This window comes from Cervus elaphus, chromosome 1 (assembly GCF_910594005.1).
Source record: "Cervus elaphus chromosome 1, mCerEla1.1, whole genome shotgun sequence".
Lineage (NCBI taxonomy): Eukaryota > Metazoa > Chordata > Mammalia > Artiodactyla > Cervidae > Cervus > Cervus elaphus.
Window position 1 is genome coordinate 63,228,437 of NC_057815.1, and position 22,035 is coordinate 63,250,471.

General features: G+C 36.6%; 3 protein-coding genes and 1 pseudogene across 4 annotated transcripts; all 4 read left to right on the forward strand.

Moving 5' to 3' along the window:
• Positions 1-549: 549 nt before the first annotated feature.
• Positions 550-1,509, forward strand: LOC122699409 (olfactory receptor 52Z1-like). The gene has a single exon (XM_043911363.1). The coding sequence runs from the start codon at positions 550-552 to the stop codon at positions 1,507-1,509; it is 960 nt and encodes a 319-aa protein (XP_043767298.1).
• A 3,659-nt stretch (positions 1,510-5,168) lies between these two features.
• Positions 5,169-6,149, forward strand: LOC122702178 (olfactory receptor 51I2-like). The gene has a single exon (XM_043915696.1). The coding sequence runs from the start codon at positions 5,169-5,171 to the stop codon at positions 6,147-6,149; it is 981 nt and encodes a 326-aa protein (XP_043771631.1).
• Positions 6,150-12,023: 5,874 nt separating this feature from the next.
• LOC122699478 (olfactory receptor 52A1-like) lies at positions 12,024-16,496 on the forward strand. 2 transcript variants are annotated; one of them, XM_043911485.1, is made up of 2 exons: positions 12,024-12,949; positions 16,472-16,496. In XM_043911485.1, exons 1-2 carry the CDS (start codon positions 12,024-12,026, stop codon positions 16,494-16,496), a joined length of 951 nt encoding a protein of 316 aa, XP_043767420.1. The 2 variants fall into 2 exon arrangements, with proteins under 2 accessions (XP_043767420.1, XP_043767511.1); XM_043911576.1 differs by lacking the exon at positions 16,472-16,496 and having other exon boundaries at positions 12,024-12,962.
• Positions 16,497-17,440: 944 nt separating this feature from the next.
• On the forward strand, positions 17,441-21,719 carry LOC122702185 (annotated as a pseudogene).
• Positions 21,720-22,035: the final 316 nt, after the last annotated feature.

Here is a 22,035-nt window from a genome sequence, read left to right on the forward strand (position 1 = left end):
CATGTTTTACTTAGGGATATAATCAGTGAAAATTTTGATAACATGCTTTTGTAACTAGTTTTATTTTGATAGATTGTGTTAGATGGTTGTTTAGTTCAAAGCTTTCAAATTCACTCTGGCTGATTTTAAATCCAGTGGGACCTAGAGCAAGAGTCTAAAAGCTTTGGAATTGTTTTTTTTTTCTTTTTCATCTTATAGGGATAACAACAGTAGCCATGTTATGGATTATCATAAAGGTATTTTCAACAGGTTAATATATGTAACAGGTTAATATGTGTAACAAGTTAATATATGTGAAGTAGTATGACACATATTACACTTTTACTAAATATTAACTAATATCTTTTCCAGGATACAAGATTCAATTATTCCATGGAGGGAATCAACAGTACAATTTTAGGCTTGTTAATCTATCTCGCTGTCTTTTCACAATAACAGATCAGAAAAGAAATCTGATCAGACATCACATGGACTAAGGTGGCACCTAAACTTTAACTCTGCCCTATGGTCTTTCCCTGAAGGTCCTGGGTCTGGGATAAGCAGTCACAGATGGCTCCTTCCTCTTATAATTACACCAGGCCTCAGGATATGTGGTACATCCTGATTGGAATCCCAGGACTAGAAGATGTGCACAGCTGGATCTCCATCCCCATCTGTTTTATGTACATTGTTGCTATTGTAGGTAACCTCTTCTTGATCTTCCTGATTGTGATGGAGCAGCGTCTCCATGAGCCCATGTATCTCTTCCTTTCCATGCTGGCTTTAGCAGATGTCCTGCTCGCCACATCCACAGTCCCCAAGATGCTGGCCATCTTCTGGTTCCACTCCGTGAATATATCCTTTGGTAGCTGTGTATCCCAGATGTTCTTCATACATTTCATCTTTGTGGCAGAATCTGCTATTCTCTTGGCCATGGCATTTGACCGCTATGTTGCCATCTGTCATCCACTGAGATACACTGCAATCTTAAACTCCTCAGCCATTGGGAAGATTGGCATAGCAGCTGTGGTCAGGAGCTTTATCATATGTTTTCCATTCATCTTTCTGGTACATCGACTTATATACTGTGGGAGAAACATCATTCCCCATTCCTACTGTGAGCACATGGGCATTGCCAGACTGGCTTGTGACAATATCAATATCAACATCATTTATGGCTTGACTGTGGCCCTGCTGTCTACAGGACTGGATATAATGCTCATCATTATGTCCTACACAATGATCCTTTGCACAGTGTTTCAGATACCTTCCTGGACTGCGAGAATTAAGGCCCTTAGCACATGTGGTTCCCACATCTGTGTCATACTTATGTTCTATGCTCCAGCATTCTTTTCCTTTTTTGCTCATCGCTTTGGGGGTAAAACCATTCCTCATCACATCCATATCTTAGCAGCAAACCTCTATGTGGTGGTGCCCCCAATGCTAAACCCCATTATCTATGGGGTAAAAACCAAACAGATTCAGGACCGAGTGATTTTATTTTTCTCCCCCATCAGCATATGTTGTTAAAATAAGGCTAAATATTGGGTATTTCTGAATAAAATACTCACTGCCTAAATGTCTGTTTCAGTGGGGAATGGGAAAAATTGAAAATCACAAAAATATTAAAACACACCAAAAACTGTTAGGATCTGCCAAAAAATGCCAACGCCAGTGCATTTTTCCTAAAGTTCTTAAAGAGTTTAGAAAAGAATATTTTAAATTAATGTCATTTTCAATTCTCCTAGCTAAACATTCTATTATTATGTCTTTTAACTTATTCTTAAGGGCACATAAAGATAACAGTGAAAAAGAGAAATATATTTTAGGACTCAACCGAAACGGAATTTTCCTGTATAGATCAGGGGAGTAGGAGTGGTGAGAGTCTATACATTTTTTATAAACATTCTGCTGAAATTCTGATAAAATAAATTCAGCTGAAATACAAAGCATTCCTGCTTAAGTTAGCAAATACTTGGATGAGTGGCATGAAGCCTCCATATTATAGTTATTTTTGTCTGTACCTATTTCTTAAGTTAAAACATGAGTTCTGAAATCATATATTTTCTAATTCACTAATATCCTATAAAGTCTACTATAAAAAATAGGTACATGGTATATTTTCAGTTAATTTTTTTTCTACATATTGGGAATTTTAGACCCAAATCATCAATGAAGATTTCATGGAGGGACTAGAAGATTGGAAAGGTTTATACCCAGGGCAAAAAAAAAATCAAAGGCAATTAAAGATTAGAATATTTACCCAAAATCTTGTATAAAAAAGGCTTTAAACACACCAAATGTAATTATCTATAGACTATGTCTAGATTTCACCTAATTCTTTCATTTTCATTAAACATTTTTATAGTCTCTGCTTTTTCAAGGCCCAATATCCTGTCATGAGAATGTGAAATTTGACATTACTTGGGGCTTCCCTTGTGGCTCAGACAGTAGAGAATCTGCCTGCAATGCAGGAGACCTGGGTTCCTCCCCTAGATAGGGAAGATCCCCTGGAGAAAGGAATGGCTACTCACTCCAGTATTCTTGCCTGGAGAAGCCCATGGCCAGAGGAGCCTGGTGGGCTACAGTCCACGGGGTCAAAAAGAGTCAGAGATGACTAACCGACTAACACTTTCACATTTTTTTTTTTTCAATTTCACACTTAAATAAATAAATAAAAGCTTTGAGGCATTCTTTTGAATATTTGCAAATTTTCCAGTTTTTTTTTTCTCTAACACACCTATATATAGCAGTCAACATAAGAAATGAAAGGATGTTTCCTTGACCTTTGAAGTCCTGAATTATGATTTGACATATATTCACTTTTACTTCAGCAAGGGAGTATATTTTAGGGATGATATTTTGGAATTTTTCTTATTGGTTTGATAATTAAATAAATATGCCATATAAGGGATATAGCATTTAATTTTTAAATTTGGAGAATGATAATGATTGTTTTGAATATAGACACTAAAAACCCAATTCACCAAACTGAGTCTAGCCCTACTGCCAATAATCTATAGCAAAATGACTTCATAGAAAATAACATTAAATAAAATCTTGACAAGAGTTGCAACAAAGACACTTCTGATTCAGGGGAAAGCTCTTCAAGGAATGAAGGGCAGGAAGAGAATAAACAGATGCCAGCATGATGACAAAATACTCAAGTGGCATAAATCTTAAAACACAAGACTTCTTTATACATGATTACAGCAATGGAGAAATAAGAAAATGCCAATTTCACATCTATAATGTATGAAATATGATAAGAATTTTAAAAGAAAACACTTGAATCAATATTTCAATATTAAAGAAACTTTCAGCTTGAGGGTTTGGGTGTTTGTAGATGCTAGAAGGAATTAGGATATTGTTGTCTGTGGTTGTCTCCTAAATTCATCTCTGAGCTGTTGTCCTGGAATTTTTGAAGGGCCCTTTGCTCATTGTATATTGTTCATTATTAGGTTAGTAATTCTCTTCGAAATGACCTATAAATTCAATGTAATGTAAGCCTAATTAAATACATATTGAAATACATATCTGATGTTTCTGAGAATAGTCATGCTTGGTTAATTGCTCCTGGGAGAGTCCTGACTCATCTTGCCTCCTCTGCCAATCAATTAAGCACACATAAGGAGAGGTAGCAACTATACCCACAGTCCAGTGGGAAGGAAACACAGGAGAGGGATGCATGGATTCATGTGCCTCCTCTCAGTTCCACCTGCGTTAAGTACCTGGTATGTAGGACCAGCTGTAGTTAAGCCCAATGTCGTCCTGGTTCTGGTTTGTACCAGTTTGAGGAAGCTGGTTACAAACATATCACCTATCGGCTCTGCATTCAGTGGTATCAGTTGGTTGCTTGAAACTGCTCAGCATGGGAGTATTCAAAGAAGTTGGCAATGGGTACAAGTCAAGTCATTTTTATTCAGAGAATTGATTGGTAAACATTTACCATCACTCAAGTGGTCATACTTTACAAAAAGTGCTAGCTCAATAGGAGAGGAAGCCTTCATTCTGACTCACCACACCCACACTTGAGCCAATCCTGAAATCTATCTTTGACTCCTATCTTAATACACGAGGCTCTGTTACAAGTGAGTAGAATTTTAGTGTGTATAAACTTGTTCCCAGATAAAGAACCCTGGTCCTAAGCCCTAGTACCATCATCACACTCAGCTTGTGATATCCTGATGGCTTTGGTGATATTCTCAACTTGGATCCCAGATTTCAACAAGAGACACTGACCCTCCTGCAAAATACAGAAAAGCACTCCCCATTGTCCATGGATAGCAGGTGGACAAAGAGTGAACTGATAAGTTTAAAAAAAGACATTGGAAAATATTAAAAACTGGAAGAAACTGTCCCTCTTTTCTAATATATTAAATTGTTTTTATTTCATGTGTTGAATATTTGAAAAGTAAAAGTGTTAGTCACTCAGTCGTGTCCAACACTTTGCGACCCCATGGACTGTAGCCCTCCAGGTTCCTCTGTCCATGGAATTCTCCAGGCAAGAATATTGGGTTGGGTAACCATTCCCTTCTCCAGGGGATCTTCTTGACCAGGTATCAAACCCAGGTCTCCTGCATTGCAGGCATATTCTTTATCATCTGAGCCATTTACTATGTTCCAAATATAATCCAAATATAATAGTAAACAACATATATTATGTATTATTACTATTGTGTTTATATCAAAATCTTGGATCTCAGATAACTTAAGTGACTTTCCCAAGGCCATAAGTCTATTAAAAGAACTATGAATTATCTTTATTATTTTCTTGAATTAATTTTGCTACTAATTCAATCTTGCTCGAACTTCAGAAACCTAACTGATCCTTCAGTTATCAGTTTCCACATGAAGCTGTCATCTCTATGCTTATTATCATTATCATTATATTATTATCATTATCATTTCACCACCATAAATAATCCAGCTTGATATTTCTATTAATGCACAGATTTCTATTTAACAGAGAAGTGTTTGGCTTGTAGTTCACGTAGGACCATTCTTCCACACATCTAGTCAGATTTCTCTTCCATATACTGTGCTTTGCATATGCTCTTGTTTTAGAAATAAGCTTTCCATCTGTTTTGTAAGAAAATATCCTAAGTATGATATACATACATCAGGATTTGATGTATAACAACTAACAACTTATTTTCCAGTGTCCATGTGCTTCTCAGTACCCTTGGATGAAGTCTCATCATGACATTTACAATAGTTCCACTGAGTTCACACCTGCAACATTCACTCTTGTTGGCATCCCAGGGCTGGAAGCAGAGCACATCTGGATATCTATACCATTCTGCCTGATGTACACCATCATTTTCCTAGGAAATGGCATCATTCTTTACATCGTCCGGTTTGATCCTGCTTTGCACCAACCCATGTACTTCTTTCTGGCCATGTTGGCCTTTGTGGAACTTGGCGTCTCTGTTTCCACCCTGCCCACTGTGTTGGGCATTTTCCTCTTTGGCATTAATGATATAAGTTTTGGTGGTTGTCTGCTACAGATGTTTTCCATGCATTCTTTTACCCTCATGGAATCAGGCGTCCTTCTGGCCATGTCTGTAGACCGCTTTGTGGCCATACACAGCCCGCTGCGATATACCACCATTCTGACAATTCCCCGCATCAGCTGGATGGGTGTCACCATTGCCTCGCGCAGTGTGGTGCTCATGTTCCCACTGCTTCTTCTGCTGAAGCGTCTGCCCTTCTGCAGCCACAATGCCCTCACACACGCTTACTGCCTCCACTCAGATCTGATCAAGTTGCCCTGTGGAGATACCCGCCCCAATAGCATCTTTGGTCCCTTTGTCATTTCTTTCACATTTGGGCTAGGCTCATTGCTCACAGTGATTTCTTACGTGTTAATTCTTCACACGGTACTGGGTATTGCTTCTGGGGCAGGGCGGTGGAGGGCTCTGAACACCTGTGCGTCACACACCTCAGCTCTGCTTGTGGACTATGCGCCCGTTGTCAGCCTTTCCCTGATCCATCGCTTTGGGCATCATTTACCTCTACTCCTCCAGACAGTCATGGCCAAGGTCTACCTTTTCTTCCCACCTGTGGCCAACCCCATCGTTTATAGCATCAAGACCAGGGAAATTCGCAGGAGCACTGTTCACACACTGTCTAAAAAGAGGGGTGTGGTATCTCAGAGGATACTCTGAAAACACAGGAACTTGGATCAGAGCTATTGCCTGAATATTAGACTTTCAAATGGGAAAATTATATAGTTTATGATTTCTTGTGCGTGAGCTATAAACTTTAGTAGATGAAGAGAAATGGCTCGACTCCTTCCTCCTGAGAATAGAGAATATCATTACTCTGAAGTATACTTACAGAAGGAAGCATGGGACATGGGTATGTCTTTTTTTTTCCTGTGAGGACATCATTTTACTGTTGAATCCTTGAATATTTTATTCATTTGTTTTTCTCCCTGGAAATAGGTAGATACATACTAGGAATTTTGTTTGTTTCCTGGTACGTGCAATCTAGTGATGTTTTGTGAGTGAAAAGAATCAAGACACAAGAGTATGTATTGTATTATTTCATTTATAGAAAGCTTTAGAATAAGTATAACTAACTTAATGTAAAGAAAATCAGAACAGTGGTTACTTCTGATGGATGCAGAGGTGAGAAAATGGCTGGGGAAACATGATGAAATCTCTGGGAAGATATACATGTTCTATGTTATGTTCTATATAAGTTACATGAGTGTACCCATTTGTCAAAATGGTATAGCTAAACTAAGCCTTGTGCATTTCAGTATATGTCAAAATTACCTGCAAACCTCTAGATAATAATGATAAAAAGATAATAACAATAATAATTGGGTTGCACAGTGGGTGAAATTATGGAAGATATGAGAATGGTATATTGTTAATATAACAATGAAAACTTGTTGAAGCTGGTTGATGGGTAGATGAAAGTTCATTATAATAGTCTGTTTACTCTGTATGTTTGCAATTTTTGTAATAATTAAAAAAATACATACTAATGGAGGATTCCTATCATGATGGTGGAGTGGGAAAAACAAAATTCACCTCTCTCTCACAAAGAAATAAAAAATATATCTACCTGTGGAGCAATTCTTGCTGAAAACTAACTGCAGACTGGTAGAAAGACTCTTGTAGCTACTGAGGCTGTCAGAAAAATTTCATGGAAGCATGGAAGTGGGTAATAAGGGAGGAGACGTGAGATCAGGTCAGGACCTGTGTCACTGTAAGGGGACATGGAGGAGGAGGGGGATTACATGGGTAGAAGCTCTCCCTGGGGAGTGAGTGGTTTGAGTAATATATTGGGCACTGCCAACTGCAGCCCTGAAGTCTGTCACCAGGAGAAAGTCAAGTCCCTTTGGCTGGCTGGAGGGCTGGTGGGACTAACAGGATGGCTGCGGGAAGCCTGGACTCTGGTCTTGAGGAGCAAGTTCACACATGCTTGCTTACTCCTGAAGCATGGTAGAGAGAGTGGATTTGTTTACCTGAATTATTTAGTAGTAGGGTGTGTGTCCTCAGTCACCTCTGACTCTTTGCCACCCCACAGGCTGCAGCCCGCCAGGCTCCCCAGTCCATCGAGTTTTCCGGGCCAGAATACTGGAGTAGGTTTCCATTTCCTTCTCCAATTTAGCGGTAGACCTACTCCTTATCAACAGGAAGGCACATAGAGAAGAAACAAGCTGATGCAGTCCCCTAAGGCAGGGCCTGTATGACTCAGCTTTTATATTTTTCCCCCTGGATGATTTTGACTTTCCACAAACTACAGTGAATACCCACATAAGTCATTCAGTCTTGAATGATAACCAGTCAGTTAAGAGAGGTTACTGTCTTATAACAAAAGATAAGTGTAAAAGGTGACATGTGGCATCATTTATATATGTATATTTTCTGCTTTTGTATACTTCACTCAATGTATTTTGTCCCATTTTTCAAATATCTATCTTTAAAAGTACTCAATTCAGTGAAATCATACAAATGGAATAGGATATTTTTAATAGCTTAGTCCTTAAATTTTCAACATAGTTGAAAAGACATTCTATAGTAGTAAATGTTGGTAATCCCCATGATAATCCCATAAATTAGAAACTATTATTACTCTCATTATACAAATTAAGAATCTAAGAGAATTTATGTAAATTTTTCAAAGCCACACAATGAAAAATTGTTCTTGCCAAAACCGAGTCTGCAATTTTGTGTTAAACAGTTAAATCAGACTGAAGTCCAAAAACTAGTTTTCTCACTATTAATATCTATGGAATGTTGCTAGTGACTTGACCTGTTTGAATTTAATTTTTCTCATTTGTGAACAGAGGATAAAACAGTTTAGCTTTGATGGCTTAAAGATTAAATGATTCATGTAAAGCAGTAAGCATAGTTTCTGGTAGAATTTGCTCAAAAAGTACTTAAACTTTATTGTAGTCATTACTTTCCCACCAAATCTGATAAAAGTCTGTGAATCACACGGCCAAAATTCACAATGCCTATATATTCTGATTTTTAGGTTCAGTAATATCACAATAGAAGTCATAAATTTGACAAAAGCTCTATACAGTATACTATACTAAGTGATTTACATAGATTAAGATAATTTAATCTGTATAAAAATATATGAATCCATTGCTAGTATTTCTTACATGGTGCAGTTATATAAATGGAAACATAGATGATAGATACCATGCCTTGTACCACAGAAATAGTAAGTGGCAGAATCCAGATTCAAAACTAGGCAATTCAAAACCACATTCTTTAACCAATCATATTATAAGGAGTATCATAAAATAATTAAATATCATTAAAATCAAATTTAAATAATGAAAATGGAGAATATCAGGAAATTATATAGACCATTTTCTCCTTGGATATTCATAAGAACACCATTTATTGACCTCTGTTTCCTCCAATTATGGTCATGTAATGATCATATCTGAATGTTTCTTTAAGAGGATCATTATAAAATGAGTCTCTGCTTAACACCAGTCTATCTGACCAGAAAATAAGTCTAATTGGTTTTGCTCTGCTGAAGCCCAAGACTGCTAGATTGGTGTATGCTTATAATGAATGCATATCTATACTTTCGGTAAACAAATTAGAATTTATGATCCTTTAAAAAATATCCAGTAGCCTAACTACCCCTTAACCACCCCCAAAATATAGATAGGTATAGACCTAGGTGTGAAGATATTTGCAAATGTTACAGTAAAGTAGGAAATAACTTTTTTTTTTTTAAACCCATCTTGGAGTTAAGTGACATGCCCAGGAACAGTTTATCATAGCATGAATTAATATTTCAATATGAAATTTTGGGCCTATGGACCTGGACAGAGTGAGAACATCTGAGCTGGAGAAATTGTTAGATGAATTGGCATAATGAAGGTGATAAATAAATTATCTCAAGTAGATAGAATTGCAAGCATGTTTGCATAGTTTGAGGCTGAAAAGGACTCAGGATAGAACTGTAGGGAGTACAAAATAGATGAGGGTGGAATAAGTGAAGGAGATGAAGAGACACCAACTACCAGATATAAAATGAAAAAGCACGAGGACATAAATTATAACACAGGCAATATCATTAATATTTTATAAAACTATGGTATGGTATATAATCTATAAAAATATCAACATGTCTACATTTAAGTGGACTTGAGGTTAATTTGCAAATGAGGACATCAGAAAGAAAGTCAGCTAATTGAAAGAAAACTTGTGTATATAAATTTTTTTGTATTTAGCCATGAGAGAAGAGAAAAGAGGGGAGTGAGAAGGTATCTTATCAGCAAGTTTTAGAAATGATTTCAGGGAATATTACATGTGAATGAACCCAAGAGGAATTAATTAAAATCTGTTGGGTCCCTTGTGGTTTAGTCTAGTGGCTAATACATCCCTGATTCCAAGTTCCCAACTCTGCTTTCTCCAAACATTCATTAGGGGATATTAAAATTGGTAGCTAGCAATTTTCCTCCTCAATTTGAACCAATATATTTATGCTGTACCCAAGAATAACTCAGACTTTGCTCAGAGTTTTGTTGGACAATGAGCACACGAACATTATCTCAGGCAGAAATGGAGAAGAAGAGTGTCTGTATGCAGAGTGAAAATAAAATATGAAGAAATATTCCAGAGTTTTTCACAGGTTACATATGGCCCCAGCACCAAATGGATTAGAATGCATGACATTTACTGTGTGCTGGTGTAGAGGGGACAGATATAAAGAGGCACTGCAGAAAAGAACGCAAGGGCATGAGACTGCGATCTCAGGCAGAGGAAAGAGTTGAGCAGTCAGAAATAGTGGATGAAGAACAAACATTACTTTTCGGGTATCAGGTAAGAGCAGCGACGGCTCCCAATAGCTATTGACAAGTAAGTCCTCCTATTCCTAAATTAAAATGTAATTTTATTTTATTTATTTATTTAAAATAATAATTTAAATTTATTTATTTTAATAATTAAATTAATTTATTTAATTTAATATTTAAAAATATTCAATTATCAAGTTTTTCACAATAATCACTCCATCCCATCAGTCTTGTACTCACTTATGTACACCCACCAGCCATCCCACTGTCTATACTATCGTGTGATGCTCACATGTCAGTTCCTTACCTTTGAAAAAGTCAGATACTATGTCTATACTTAAAGGAGTCCTATTATCATTCTGATCATTTCTGAAGAAAAACTTTACCCTGATTAGAAAGGAGTCAGCCATCTGTGGGTTGGAGAGTCACTGAACTAAGCATTGGGGATCAAGCATGCCAAACTCAAAGTAGTTAATTCATTAAGCCTATTCCAGCTATTTGTCAGCCTATACACGGTTCCTGCCATGAAATGGCCTGGCTGACTTCATTCTTTCACTTGATGTTTAGCAACATAAATCACTGCTGTCCTTGCATTTACTGGTATGTCTATTGATGTTAAGTATATAGTTAGATGATACCTTAAGAGCTTGCTGACATAAAGTAACTAGCTTTACATTTGACTCTTTAAAAAAAATCTGTTCTTTCATCCTTTATTTTCTAATTAATATACTTTGCTTGAACTAAAAAAAAAAAATGACTCCTCTTCCAAGTTATCTATACTGCATTAAGAGTTAATGAACCTAAAGTGGACAAATCTCATCTTTATGGGAGCTCTGACTAGTGTGAACCCAAGAAATTAGCCTCAATTTGGCTATGTTACACATTTATTCATTTTCCCGTATCTTTCAGTCAAGAATGAGTCCTCCTGTCTCTATTATTTCTGCTGTTGATTTTCTTGAATCCCAGAGATTCCTCCTTCTGCATTAATATGTATTACGGAACTTAAACTATTTTGAGCACACAACTAATTTTAATGATTTCAGCTGAAGAAATATAAGCAAAATATAACACAGCTTTATGAGAAATATAGAAAGTAGCAAGGAACTTTGACCAGGCTTGCCACATATATGTGGATTTCAATGATCTTTTCTAAGTCTTACTTTACATTCTTTTGAAAAATCATCCAGTCTTATACAGAAGGGATAACATAAATAAGGACATTTATGCTCATTGATGTCATCTGTTTTTATATCTATTTTGTTTCATAAGGAGCCATTTAAAGTAAAATACTAACCAGAGTCTGAGAATCTGTTCATGCAAACTGTTCCTGACTTAATGACAATTCAGAATAATAGAGTGATTGAGCAGTAGCTAGAATGTACACTATGGAGGGATTCATCAAATTGATTAAAATGCAATCTACAAGCAACATAAACAAGTCTATTTTTTTTCTTTGTCCACAGGTCTGGAAAGAAAAAGAACAAGTCAGCAATTTATTCCATTACCCATGTGATGTGGTTGGTGCTACTGAGGTTGGCTGGCCATGAACATAACGTCTTATTGTGGTACACTGTTTGTGGATGCACTTCCTGAACAGTGATGTGGCTTATGAATCTGTGTTTTCCCTTCAGTTGTATGAAGGAGATGGATAATGTGATCTCAGAGTTCAGCTAAAATCAGAAAGTATGAAAACTTGGCATATAAATTGTACAATAGCACAGACTAATTTGTTCGCATCTGGAAATGCAAAGACACTATGTCCATTTCCAACATCACAGTCTTCATGCCTTCTGTGTTCACTCTAATAGGGATCCCAGGCCTAGAGTCTGTGCAGTGCTGGATTGGGATTCCATTCTGTGTCATGTATCTCATTGCTATGATCGGAAATGCCTTGCTTCTGATCATCATCAAATCGGAGCCCAGCCTGCATGAACCCATGTACATTTTCCTAGGCATGCTAGGAGTCACAGATATTGCTCTCAGCACCAGCATTGTGCCCAAAATGCTTACAATCTTCTGGTTTCATACACCAGAGATATATTTTGACTCTTGCCTGCTTCAAATGTGGCTCATTCACACATTTGAAGGCTTAGAGTCAGGCTTCCTCCTGGCCATGGCCCTGGACCGCTATGTGGCCATCTGTTATCCACTGAGACATGCTGCCATCTTCACCCCCCAGCTAGTCTCCCAAGTAGCAGCTATGGTAACACTCAGGGCTACCATTCTTGTGACCCCCACCCTAGCACTGATAAAATGCCGGTTGCACTTTTATTATACAAAAGTTATCTCCCACTGCTACTGTGAGCATATGGCCATTGTGAAACTGGCTGCAGAAGATGTCAGGATCAACAAAATCTATGGTTTGTTTGTGGCTTTTACTGTTGCAGGGCTTGACCTCACATGCATCACATTGTCCTATGTACAGATATTTATCACAGTTTTTCGTTTTCCCCAGAAGGAGGCTAGGTTGAAAGCATTCAATACCTGCATTGCTCACATCTGTGTCTTCCTCCAGTTCTACCTCTTTGCCTTCTTCTCTTTCTTCGCACATAGGTTTGGTTCTCACATCCCCCCTTACATCCACATCCTCTTTGCTAGCATTTACTTGCTGGTCCCTCCATTTCTCAATCCACTTGTCTATGGTGCAAAAACCAAGCAGATTCGCATTCATGTGGTAAAAATGTTCTCTTTTTAAAATCCACCATGATTTATAGTTTTGTTGCTTCCTCTTTATACAATAGTTGCTTCAAATAAAAATAAAGCAAAAGCATGTAATTTGAGATGCTTAAGTTTTCCCAAAAGTTGTCTTGTGAAATCTGCCAGGATGACAGCTAGTTCTCACATCCTCACAGCCCATGAAAAGTATCAATGAATAGGATTATGGATCCTATCAGGGTAGTGAGAATGAGAATTGTAGAAAGTGCAAACTAATGAACAACATTTCACTTCCTTTTCTTTTTTTCTTATTTTTGCTTTTTAGACTCTGGCTAAGGTTCCTCCTCTAAGAATTCTCCAGATAATTCAAAAATTATGCATTTCTCACAGAATTTAAATATACTCAAGTATTAGTGTCCTGTAGTGTCTAGGTACTCAGTGAAAACAAGTTGTCTACTCTTGTTTCTTGAAGATGTTGGCCATAAAGAGTCAGAGAAAGTGTACCTTAACATATTCTTTTTTTTTTTTTTTTGATAGGACTTAAAAACTTTATATTTGTAGAATTTTCTCAACAGGAAATTTTCTGCTAAAATTTCTTTTTTTTTTTTTTATTTCAACTACAGAGGGCAGGTCTTTATTCCCAATCCCGATCCCCCCTCCCACCTCCCTCTCCACCTGATTCCTCTGGGTCTTCCCAGTGCACCAGGCCGGAGCACTTGTCTCATGCATCCCACCTGGGCTGGTGATCTGTTTCACCATAGATAGTATACATGCTGTTCTTTTGAAATATCCCACCCTCACATTCTCCCACAAAGTTCAAAAGTCTGTTCTGTATTTCTGTGTCTCTTTTTCTGTTTTGCATATAGGGTTATCGTTATCACCTTTCTAAATTCCATATATATGTGTTAGTATGCTGTAATGTTCTTTATCTTTCTGGCTTACTTCACTCTGTATAATGGGCTCCAGCTTCATCCATCTCATTAGGACTGGTTCAAATGAATTCTTTTTAATGGCTGAGTAATATTCCATGGTGTATATGTACCACAGCTTCCTTATCCATTCATCTGCTGATGGGCATCTAGGTTGCTTCCATGTCCCGGCTATCATAAACAGTGCTGCGATGAACATTGGGGTGCACGTGTCTCTTTCAGATCTGGTTTCCTCAGTGTGTATGCCCAGAAGTGGGATTGCTGGGTCATATGGCAGTTCTATTTCCAGTTTTTTAAGGAATCTCCACACTGTTTTCCATAGCGGCTGTACTAGTTTGCATTCCCACCAACAGTGTAAGAGGGTTCCCTTTTCTCCACAGCCTCTCCAGCATTTATTGCTTGTAGACTTTTGGATAGCAGCCATCCTGACTGGCGTGTAATGGTACCTCATTGTGGTTTTGATTTGCATTTCTCTGATAATGAGTGATGTTGAGCATCTTTTCATGTGTTTGTTAGCCATCTGTATGTCTTCTTTGGAGAAATGTCTGTTTAGTTCTTTGGCCCATTTTTTGATTGGGTCATTTATTTTTCTGGAATTGAGCTGCAGGAGTTGCTTGTATATTTTTGAGATTAATCCTTTGTCTGTTTCTTCATTTGCTATTATTTTCTCCCAATCTGACGGCTGTCTTTTCACCTTACTTATAGTTTCCTTTGTAGTGCAAAAGCTTTTAAGTTTCATTAGGTCCCATTTGTTTAGTTTTGCTTTTATTTCCAATATTCTGGGAGGTGGGTCATAGAGGATCTTGCTGTGATTTATGTCGGAGAGTGTTTTGCCTATGTTCTCCTGTAATTTATTCTTTACCAAAAACATAAACACAAATTTTATGATGAGATAATGATGTTTAAAATTTCCATAAATTTCCAGAGTTACTCAGGAGTGACAAACAACATGAAAACTCAGGGGTTCTATTTTACATATCAATCATTTTTCTGAGCCCTCTAAGGTTATCTTTTAATTCACTGGATTATCCAATACCTACCATATGATAAGTATTACACTAGAGAACAGTGGCATAATGGTCAATTTACACTGTGCTTCAGTTTCACGAATTTGTAATTGGTATTAATATTTTTAAGGGCTTTGTTACTCAGGACTCCTCAAGAGACAAACTTTCTAGTAGACCCTGGGTATTTTCTAGTAGGAGTGACTTCAGATAGAGGACGAGATCTGATGGTGGTGATTTTTCAGGCATCAGTGGCAGGAATTGACTCTTCTGTCACTCGGTGGTGGCTTTCAGGTGAGGTAGCAAAATCCATTGAGCCTTCTGGCTATTCACAGTTCCTTAGCTAAATGTTCAGTTTGGGAACAATAATATTTGGCATGTCTCCTCCCTCTTTTTCTTCTTCTTGATAGAGAACCATCCACAGGCTTCAGATCTTTTGTGTTGACCCTCTTGGAGTGGTCTGTACTCCAATGTGGGAAAGTTGTCCTGACATTCATATCATCTTGGTTTGATGGGAAAATCAGCCTCACTTGGGATTTAGTGAGCAGGTCCATTTTGCTTTCATACTAAGCTGTATCCTTACACTTAAACAGTATAAAGATACAGATGAAAAACAAATGCGATTTCGCTAATTGTGACAACATGGATGGGCCCAGAGAATATTATGTTAGGTGAAAAACAGTAACAGAAAAAGAGATCTACTATATAATTTCATTCATATGTGGAATCAAAAAAGCATCAGAAATGTACAAACAGAACAAAACAATAACAGACTCACTCATAGATACAGAGAATAAACTGGTGATTGCCAGAGGAGATGGGTTAGGGGGCTGGATGAACTAGGTAAAGGGAATTATGAGATAGAAACATCGAGTTATAAAATGAATGCAGTCATGGGATGTAATATGCAGTGTAAGGAGTATAATCAATAGCACTTTAATAATTTTATATGGGGACAGATGATTACTAGATTTATCATGGAGGTCATTTCATTATGCATTTAAATGTCAAATCACTAAATTGTACACCAGAGTATTTATTATATGTCAATTATACTTCAATAAAAATTCAGATAACATTTGGTCTTCCATCTACCATTTCTATGTATAATTTCTAAAATTGTCCAAAATCTATACTAGAATTCTTCAAAAAACAAAATTATGAGGAGACATCAGGAAGGCACTAATTCTACACTCTCTTGTATATGCAATAGACACTAATATCAGCCTTAAAATTTCCATCCTATCATAGTAAAGAACCATAATAACACTGTTCCAGAACAGTTTCTACATCAGAGTAAGTGAAATCATTTGACTTTGAGACTTGATATTTTATGGTTTCAAATTTGCTGTTTTCAGCCAAATCCAGAGGCAAACAACTATCATTCATCTGCATACAGAAACATTGTAATCAAACAATTTCTCACAATGAGAGTCTAGATAGACTTTGACAAGACTATTTGAGATGAACTCACCCAGTGGTTAAGGAGAGTAGTCAGTCCACATGACAGGAGGTCACAGTAGAGATCAAGTTCTACCTGAATATATAATAATTGCCCATAATAGTAAAAATTTGTATATGGATGAATGAACTCTGACAGTCATAAAAACCATGAGATTCAGATCTAAACACCTGATCTGATAGTCCATCTTGACTCCATATAACTCTGAAAACTTAAGTAAGTCATAAAACTCTGATCTTCTATAGAATCATTCCTGAGATAGTGTCTCCTGAGGTATTAAAGGGTAATATACAATAATGTTTAAGTCAGGGCTTGCATTGTTCTTAAGCAGCTGTCATTAACTTTTACTTTATCTTCTGATAGTATTAGAATTCCTGTATTATTTTAGGGCCTTGGAAACTCTTAAGGAAAGACTTGACAGACTGACTTGTTAACATTAACGTGACCATTTACTGCACACACTACCCATCCTCTGTATGCCTCCTTTCTCACTGATACACTGTGCTTCCCACAGCTATTTTTCCTACCTTCACATTATTTTTGGTGTAATAATCCTTTTCTATTAAAGTCAGATTCCCATGTAACATTTGTCATTTAATCATTGCTTTGTCTATTTGTTGAACTCCTGAGACCAACTGCTTTTTTCAATGCATATCCCTACACAGTGCTGAGGTAAGAGGAAAAACCACAAAGATTCATATCACTTACTTTCACATAAAAACAAATTTAATACTTAAAAAGGCCTCATATCTAAATGTTTACACTTCTAACCCACTTTTGTAAAAATACTAAGGACAAAGGGAAATATTTCCACCAAAATAAGTAATGAGAAGCAAAATCTTCAAGTATTTAAGTAAAATTTAAAATTTTAAATTCTCATTAAGGTGGCAAAAGCCTTTGAATTTAGTTATTTCTAAGGGCAACTCTGTTACTTTGGTGGGTGGTTGACACTCTGATACACATTGTTTTTTTCCTGTTTGCTGATATCAATCAGCTGACCTGAATCACCTCGGGCCCAGCTGGGAAAAGATGCACAGAACCAGTTCTCCTAATGCACAGTGAGCTAGCCTCACAGGTAAATGTCCTCAATGCTACACTATTTCAAGGATGGATTATGGATAAGATGGGGTCAGAGCGTTTGTCAGTGAAAACAGAACATGACTATGAAACAGGGCCAGACCCAATTACACAGAACAAAACCAGTGTGACTTTAAGAAAAATCACACTGGCCCTCAGGTAAACACAAATAACACACAGTCTTGTGAGACTTTTCCTTGTATGAAAAAAAGAAGGGGAGATTTTCCCCTTAATTTTCTAGCTTCTAAATCTTAAAATCCTTTATATAAGGCACACTCTTTTGTTCCTTAACTCAACTAAATAAATACCTGCCATGAACAATAGATCCCAATAGGAAGTTACTATAGATACTGTGAAAGGTATTAAAATCCTTTAAAATGTACATCAACATTTCATGAGGATTCTGAGCATAACTGAGGCAATTGGATGAGGGCTGGTTGGATACAGGAAAGACTTGTTTCAACAAATTCACATGGAAGATGCTCAGAAAGTGACAGATGACTGAGGTTCTGAGGTGAAATTTCACAAGTCAGCATCTTTCAAAGGCCTAAAATTTAAAAATGAGTGCTTCTCAGATTGAAATTAGATTACAGAAATATTCCTTTTTTCTCAGTCAGCAGGTCTATACTGAGTAATCCATATGTCTCAAGAAGTTTTTATGTTCCTATATTGGTTTATCATTTTTGTAAATAAGTGCCATTGACTTGTTTTGTCCTCTCTTGGGGCACTGTGTTCTTTTAGGAATTTTTAAAAGGAGAATCATTTTGTTCCCAGTTCCAAAGTGAAAGCAAAGTTTAAGAGTTTCTTTTTTAGAGACACAAACACTGTTACATAATGAATCTTGTATATTTGAACCATAAGATGCTTTTCTTTTTTTCACCCTTTACGTAGGTGAACCTAAAAACTCACCAAGAATTTGTGAAAACCAATTGTGCAGGTACACCATGTACTATGAAATATTCATCTTCACTAGCTGAAACAGCAAAAAGTTTCCAACTCTATTACTTCTATGGGTATTACCACAGGTGATATCTGGTGAGTCTTTGGGCTTGAAACTGCACTGAGTGTGGGGAAATCGAGAACACATATACCATGTGATCCAATAAAATGCCAAGATGATTTTAAAATATCTGTAGAATCTTACAATTCAGTTGAGCGTTCAAACATTAGGATGACTTAGTCTCCTGATTTCCAGAATATTTCTAAATCAGTTAATGACGTAATGGGTGTTACATTTTAATGAGGTTGACAACTGGGAGGACCTCTAGAGAATATTCTGGGCACATAAATGGATGAAAAGCTTATTTGTTAACAGGTTAGCAAATAATACCCATATAGACCAGGAAAGATTCACAGGGAATGAGGACTTCAAGTCATTCATGTGACATGCTCCTCAGGTATCTAAAGTTATGGAAAGGATAGGATGAACTTCTATGGATTAACATCTGGCATTTAGTGACAGAAAAATACATTTTATATATTTTAAAAATTATTTACATGAACTGTCATTGATTCCTTGTAATTGCATTAGAATGTATTTCTATCTGTGAACATTGTTTTAGCAAGAAAAAAATACAGACAATTTGAAGTTAGGTTCTATAACTGGCTATAGAGTGTGCAAACTAAGTAGTGGCATCCAGGATTTCAACTCTCTTGACTGATTTCAGATCCTGTGCAATAAATCATCATGATCCATGGTTGAGGGTATTTTTGGAAGATAGATTCTGGATTTTTATGAAAAATTAAGGAGACATTTTGGTACTCAATGTAAAGACAGTCGATGTGATATTTGGAGCTCCTGCCATGTGGCAAGCTATCTCAGAAAACACAGTTCTCTATCACTGGAGGACTTGAGCTCAATGGGGGAATATCAGAGAATTCATAGAGGGAGAATATTTGTGAGGTGTTTGTAGTTTGGATTTAAATCCCCCAAATTCCTGAAAACTTTTATTGTAATTAATCTGAGTAGAATTGGAGCTGTAACACTAGTGTTTCAAGGTTTATTCTGCACATGAGATAATGTTTCCATGGCCTATGATTTTAAGAAAGGAAGGTATCTTTCTTCCCTCTTTTAAACATATAGATGGATGTAGTCTACCTTGTCTTTTGAACATTAGTGCTATAATTCTTAAATCCAAAACATTTTTATCCTCATTTCTCTCAATTTCCCAATGTTAAGTAATTAAGCCTCACGTAGTCTGCTTCTTTGTTACTCCTCTGGTACTGTGACACCATTCACTTACTACCACATGTATCTTCCTATCTTATTTCCTTATGCTTAGCTTTCATCCTTTTAAGCCATTCATCAAGATGCTATCAAATTGAACTTTTAAAAGCTAAAGAACTCACTTGCCACCTGAAATTTTGAAAGTATGCTTACAATAGTAACTTTACATTTGATATTCTTCCTGTTTCAATACCTTCTACAATCATCATTTCTGCTTAAGACTCAATTTTTCTGTGAAGGCTATTAATTGATTCACAATTTCACCATTTCATTTATGTAATTTTGTACTAATTCTTTCTTTTTGAAATATCCTTCCCAATGTTTAGACTCTAGAATAACAGTTAACTACCAGGAGTGATGTGCCTCACCTCCCATATCTAGGGGATACTAGACAATATCGGAAGACATTTTTGTTCATCATGTCAGGAGAAGGCAGCTGTCATCTAATGGGTAGGATCTAAGAATGCTGCTAAAATTTCTACAGCATAGAAAGTTGGCCCACAACACAAAATTTATCTGATCTGAATTACCAATTTTGCTGTGAATGAGACTCAGCCCTAGAAGAATATCAGTTAAGTAAGGTAAAAAACATAATTTAAAACATTTAAATATCTTATTAGATTAATTACATGTTTATATGTATATTTGTTGTTTAGTCATTAAATAGTGCCCAGTTTTTTTTTAAGCCTGTCAACTGTAGCCCACTAGAATCCTCTGTCCATGGGATTTTTCAGGCAAGAATACTGGAATGGACTGGTATTTTCTCTAGGGGAGCATCTCAATCCAGGGATCGGACACACATTTCCTGTATTAGCAGACATATTCTTTACTACTGAGCAACATATTACAGGTATATATATGTACATTAATTAATTATATATGTGTGTGTGTTTAACTAAATATTTTATACTACTTTTGAATCCTAAGCATTCAACAGAGATAGAAAATTAGAAAAGAGTAGTCAAAATAGAAACAATAAGATATAGATTTCATCATATATATATATGTATATATATCTGCTTTATCCATTTATTTATTGACAGGTACTAAGGTTATTTCCATATCTTGACTGTTATAAATATTGCTTCAGTAAACAAGGATGTGCTAGGTGTGCATGTATCTCATCAACATCATGTTTTTACTTCCTTTAGACATACACACAAATGTGGACTTATTGGGTCACATGGTAGAAATTTTTCTGAATTTTTTAGGAACTTCCAAATTGTTTTTCATAGGCTAAACAAATTTGCATATTCACGAAAACTGTGCAAAGCTTCCCTATTCTCTCCATCTTTACTGACACTTGTTATCTGTTGTTGGAAGCTCTTTTATTGATGGAAGATCTTTTAGAAGATGTGAGGTGATATCTATGATTTTGACCTGCATTTTCTGAATAATTAGTTTATTCAGCCATGAGAAAAAAGAAAATGAATTTCTTCATTCATTCCAGGGAATTGAATCGGGTGTCTTACTGGTGATGGCCCTAGACCACTATGTGGCCATCTGTAACTCCTTGAGACATGTCAATGTCGTCTGCCAACAACTCAACTCACATTAGAGTTGGGGTGACACTCAGGGCTACCATTCTTATAGCACCATGCACAGAGCTTATCAAATATTGACAAATTCTGCTGAACAGCAGTCATCTCCCATGCTAATTGTGAGCACATGGCCATTGTGAAGCTGGCTACAGATGATGTAAGGATCAACAAGATACATGGTCTATTTGTTGCCTTCTGTATCTTAGGATTTGACATAATCTTTATGTTGTTTTATATTCAAATCTTTATCACTATCTTTCAATCTTTCCTGAAGGCAAGGAAGATAAGCAAGTAAAGGCAAGATTCAAAGCCTTTACAATATTCATTGCCCAAATTTGTGTCTTCCTACAGCTCTATCTCCTTGCCTTTTCTTTCTTCACACACAGGTTTGGTTTTTATACACTGCTATATGTTCATATCCTTTTATCTAAACTTTACCTGTAGTTCCACCTTTTATCAACCCAATCATCTATGGAGTGAAGACCAAACAAGTCTGTGACCATGTATTGACAGTATTTGTATACCCCGAATATCTTGATCACAGTGGATCTTTCTAAAGAGAATTTAGGTTAGTTCTAAGTAGAAATTTCAATATGATAAAAGATAGATACTGTACAAACTTCTATGCTCAAAAAATACTTTAAATCTCAGATGGTCATAATTGAAGGGGATATTTACAAGTCATCAAATACTAAAAACTTTAGCTTACTACTCTTAGAAGAAGTAAAATTCATTTAGGTTCATACTTTGAATGGTTGCCATTATTCTTCTGGTTTTAGAGTGGACTTCCCTTGTGGCTCAGCTGGTCAAGAATCTGCCACCAATGAGGAGTCCTGGGTTCAATCCCTGGGTTGGGAAGATCCCCTGGAGAAG

Bases quoted from the DNA above. Each gene is read 5' to 3' on its own strand.
- LOC122699409 (XM_043911363.1), top strand. From the start codon at position 550: ATGGCTCCTTCCTCTTATAATTACACCAGGCCTCAGGATATGTGGTAC.
- LOC122702178 (XM_043915696.1), top strand. From the start codon at position 5,169: ATGAAGTCTCATCATGACATTTACAATAGTTCCACTGAGTTCACACCT.
- LOC122699478 (XM_043911485.1), top strand. From the start codon at position 12,024: ATGTCCATTTCCAACATCACAGTCTTCATGCCTTCTGTGTTCACTCTA. The intron at 12,950-16,471 runs GTTCTCTTTTTA...AAAAACCATGAG, and splicing joins CGCATTCATGTGGTAAAAAT to ATTCAGATCTAAACACCTGA.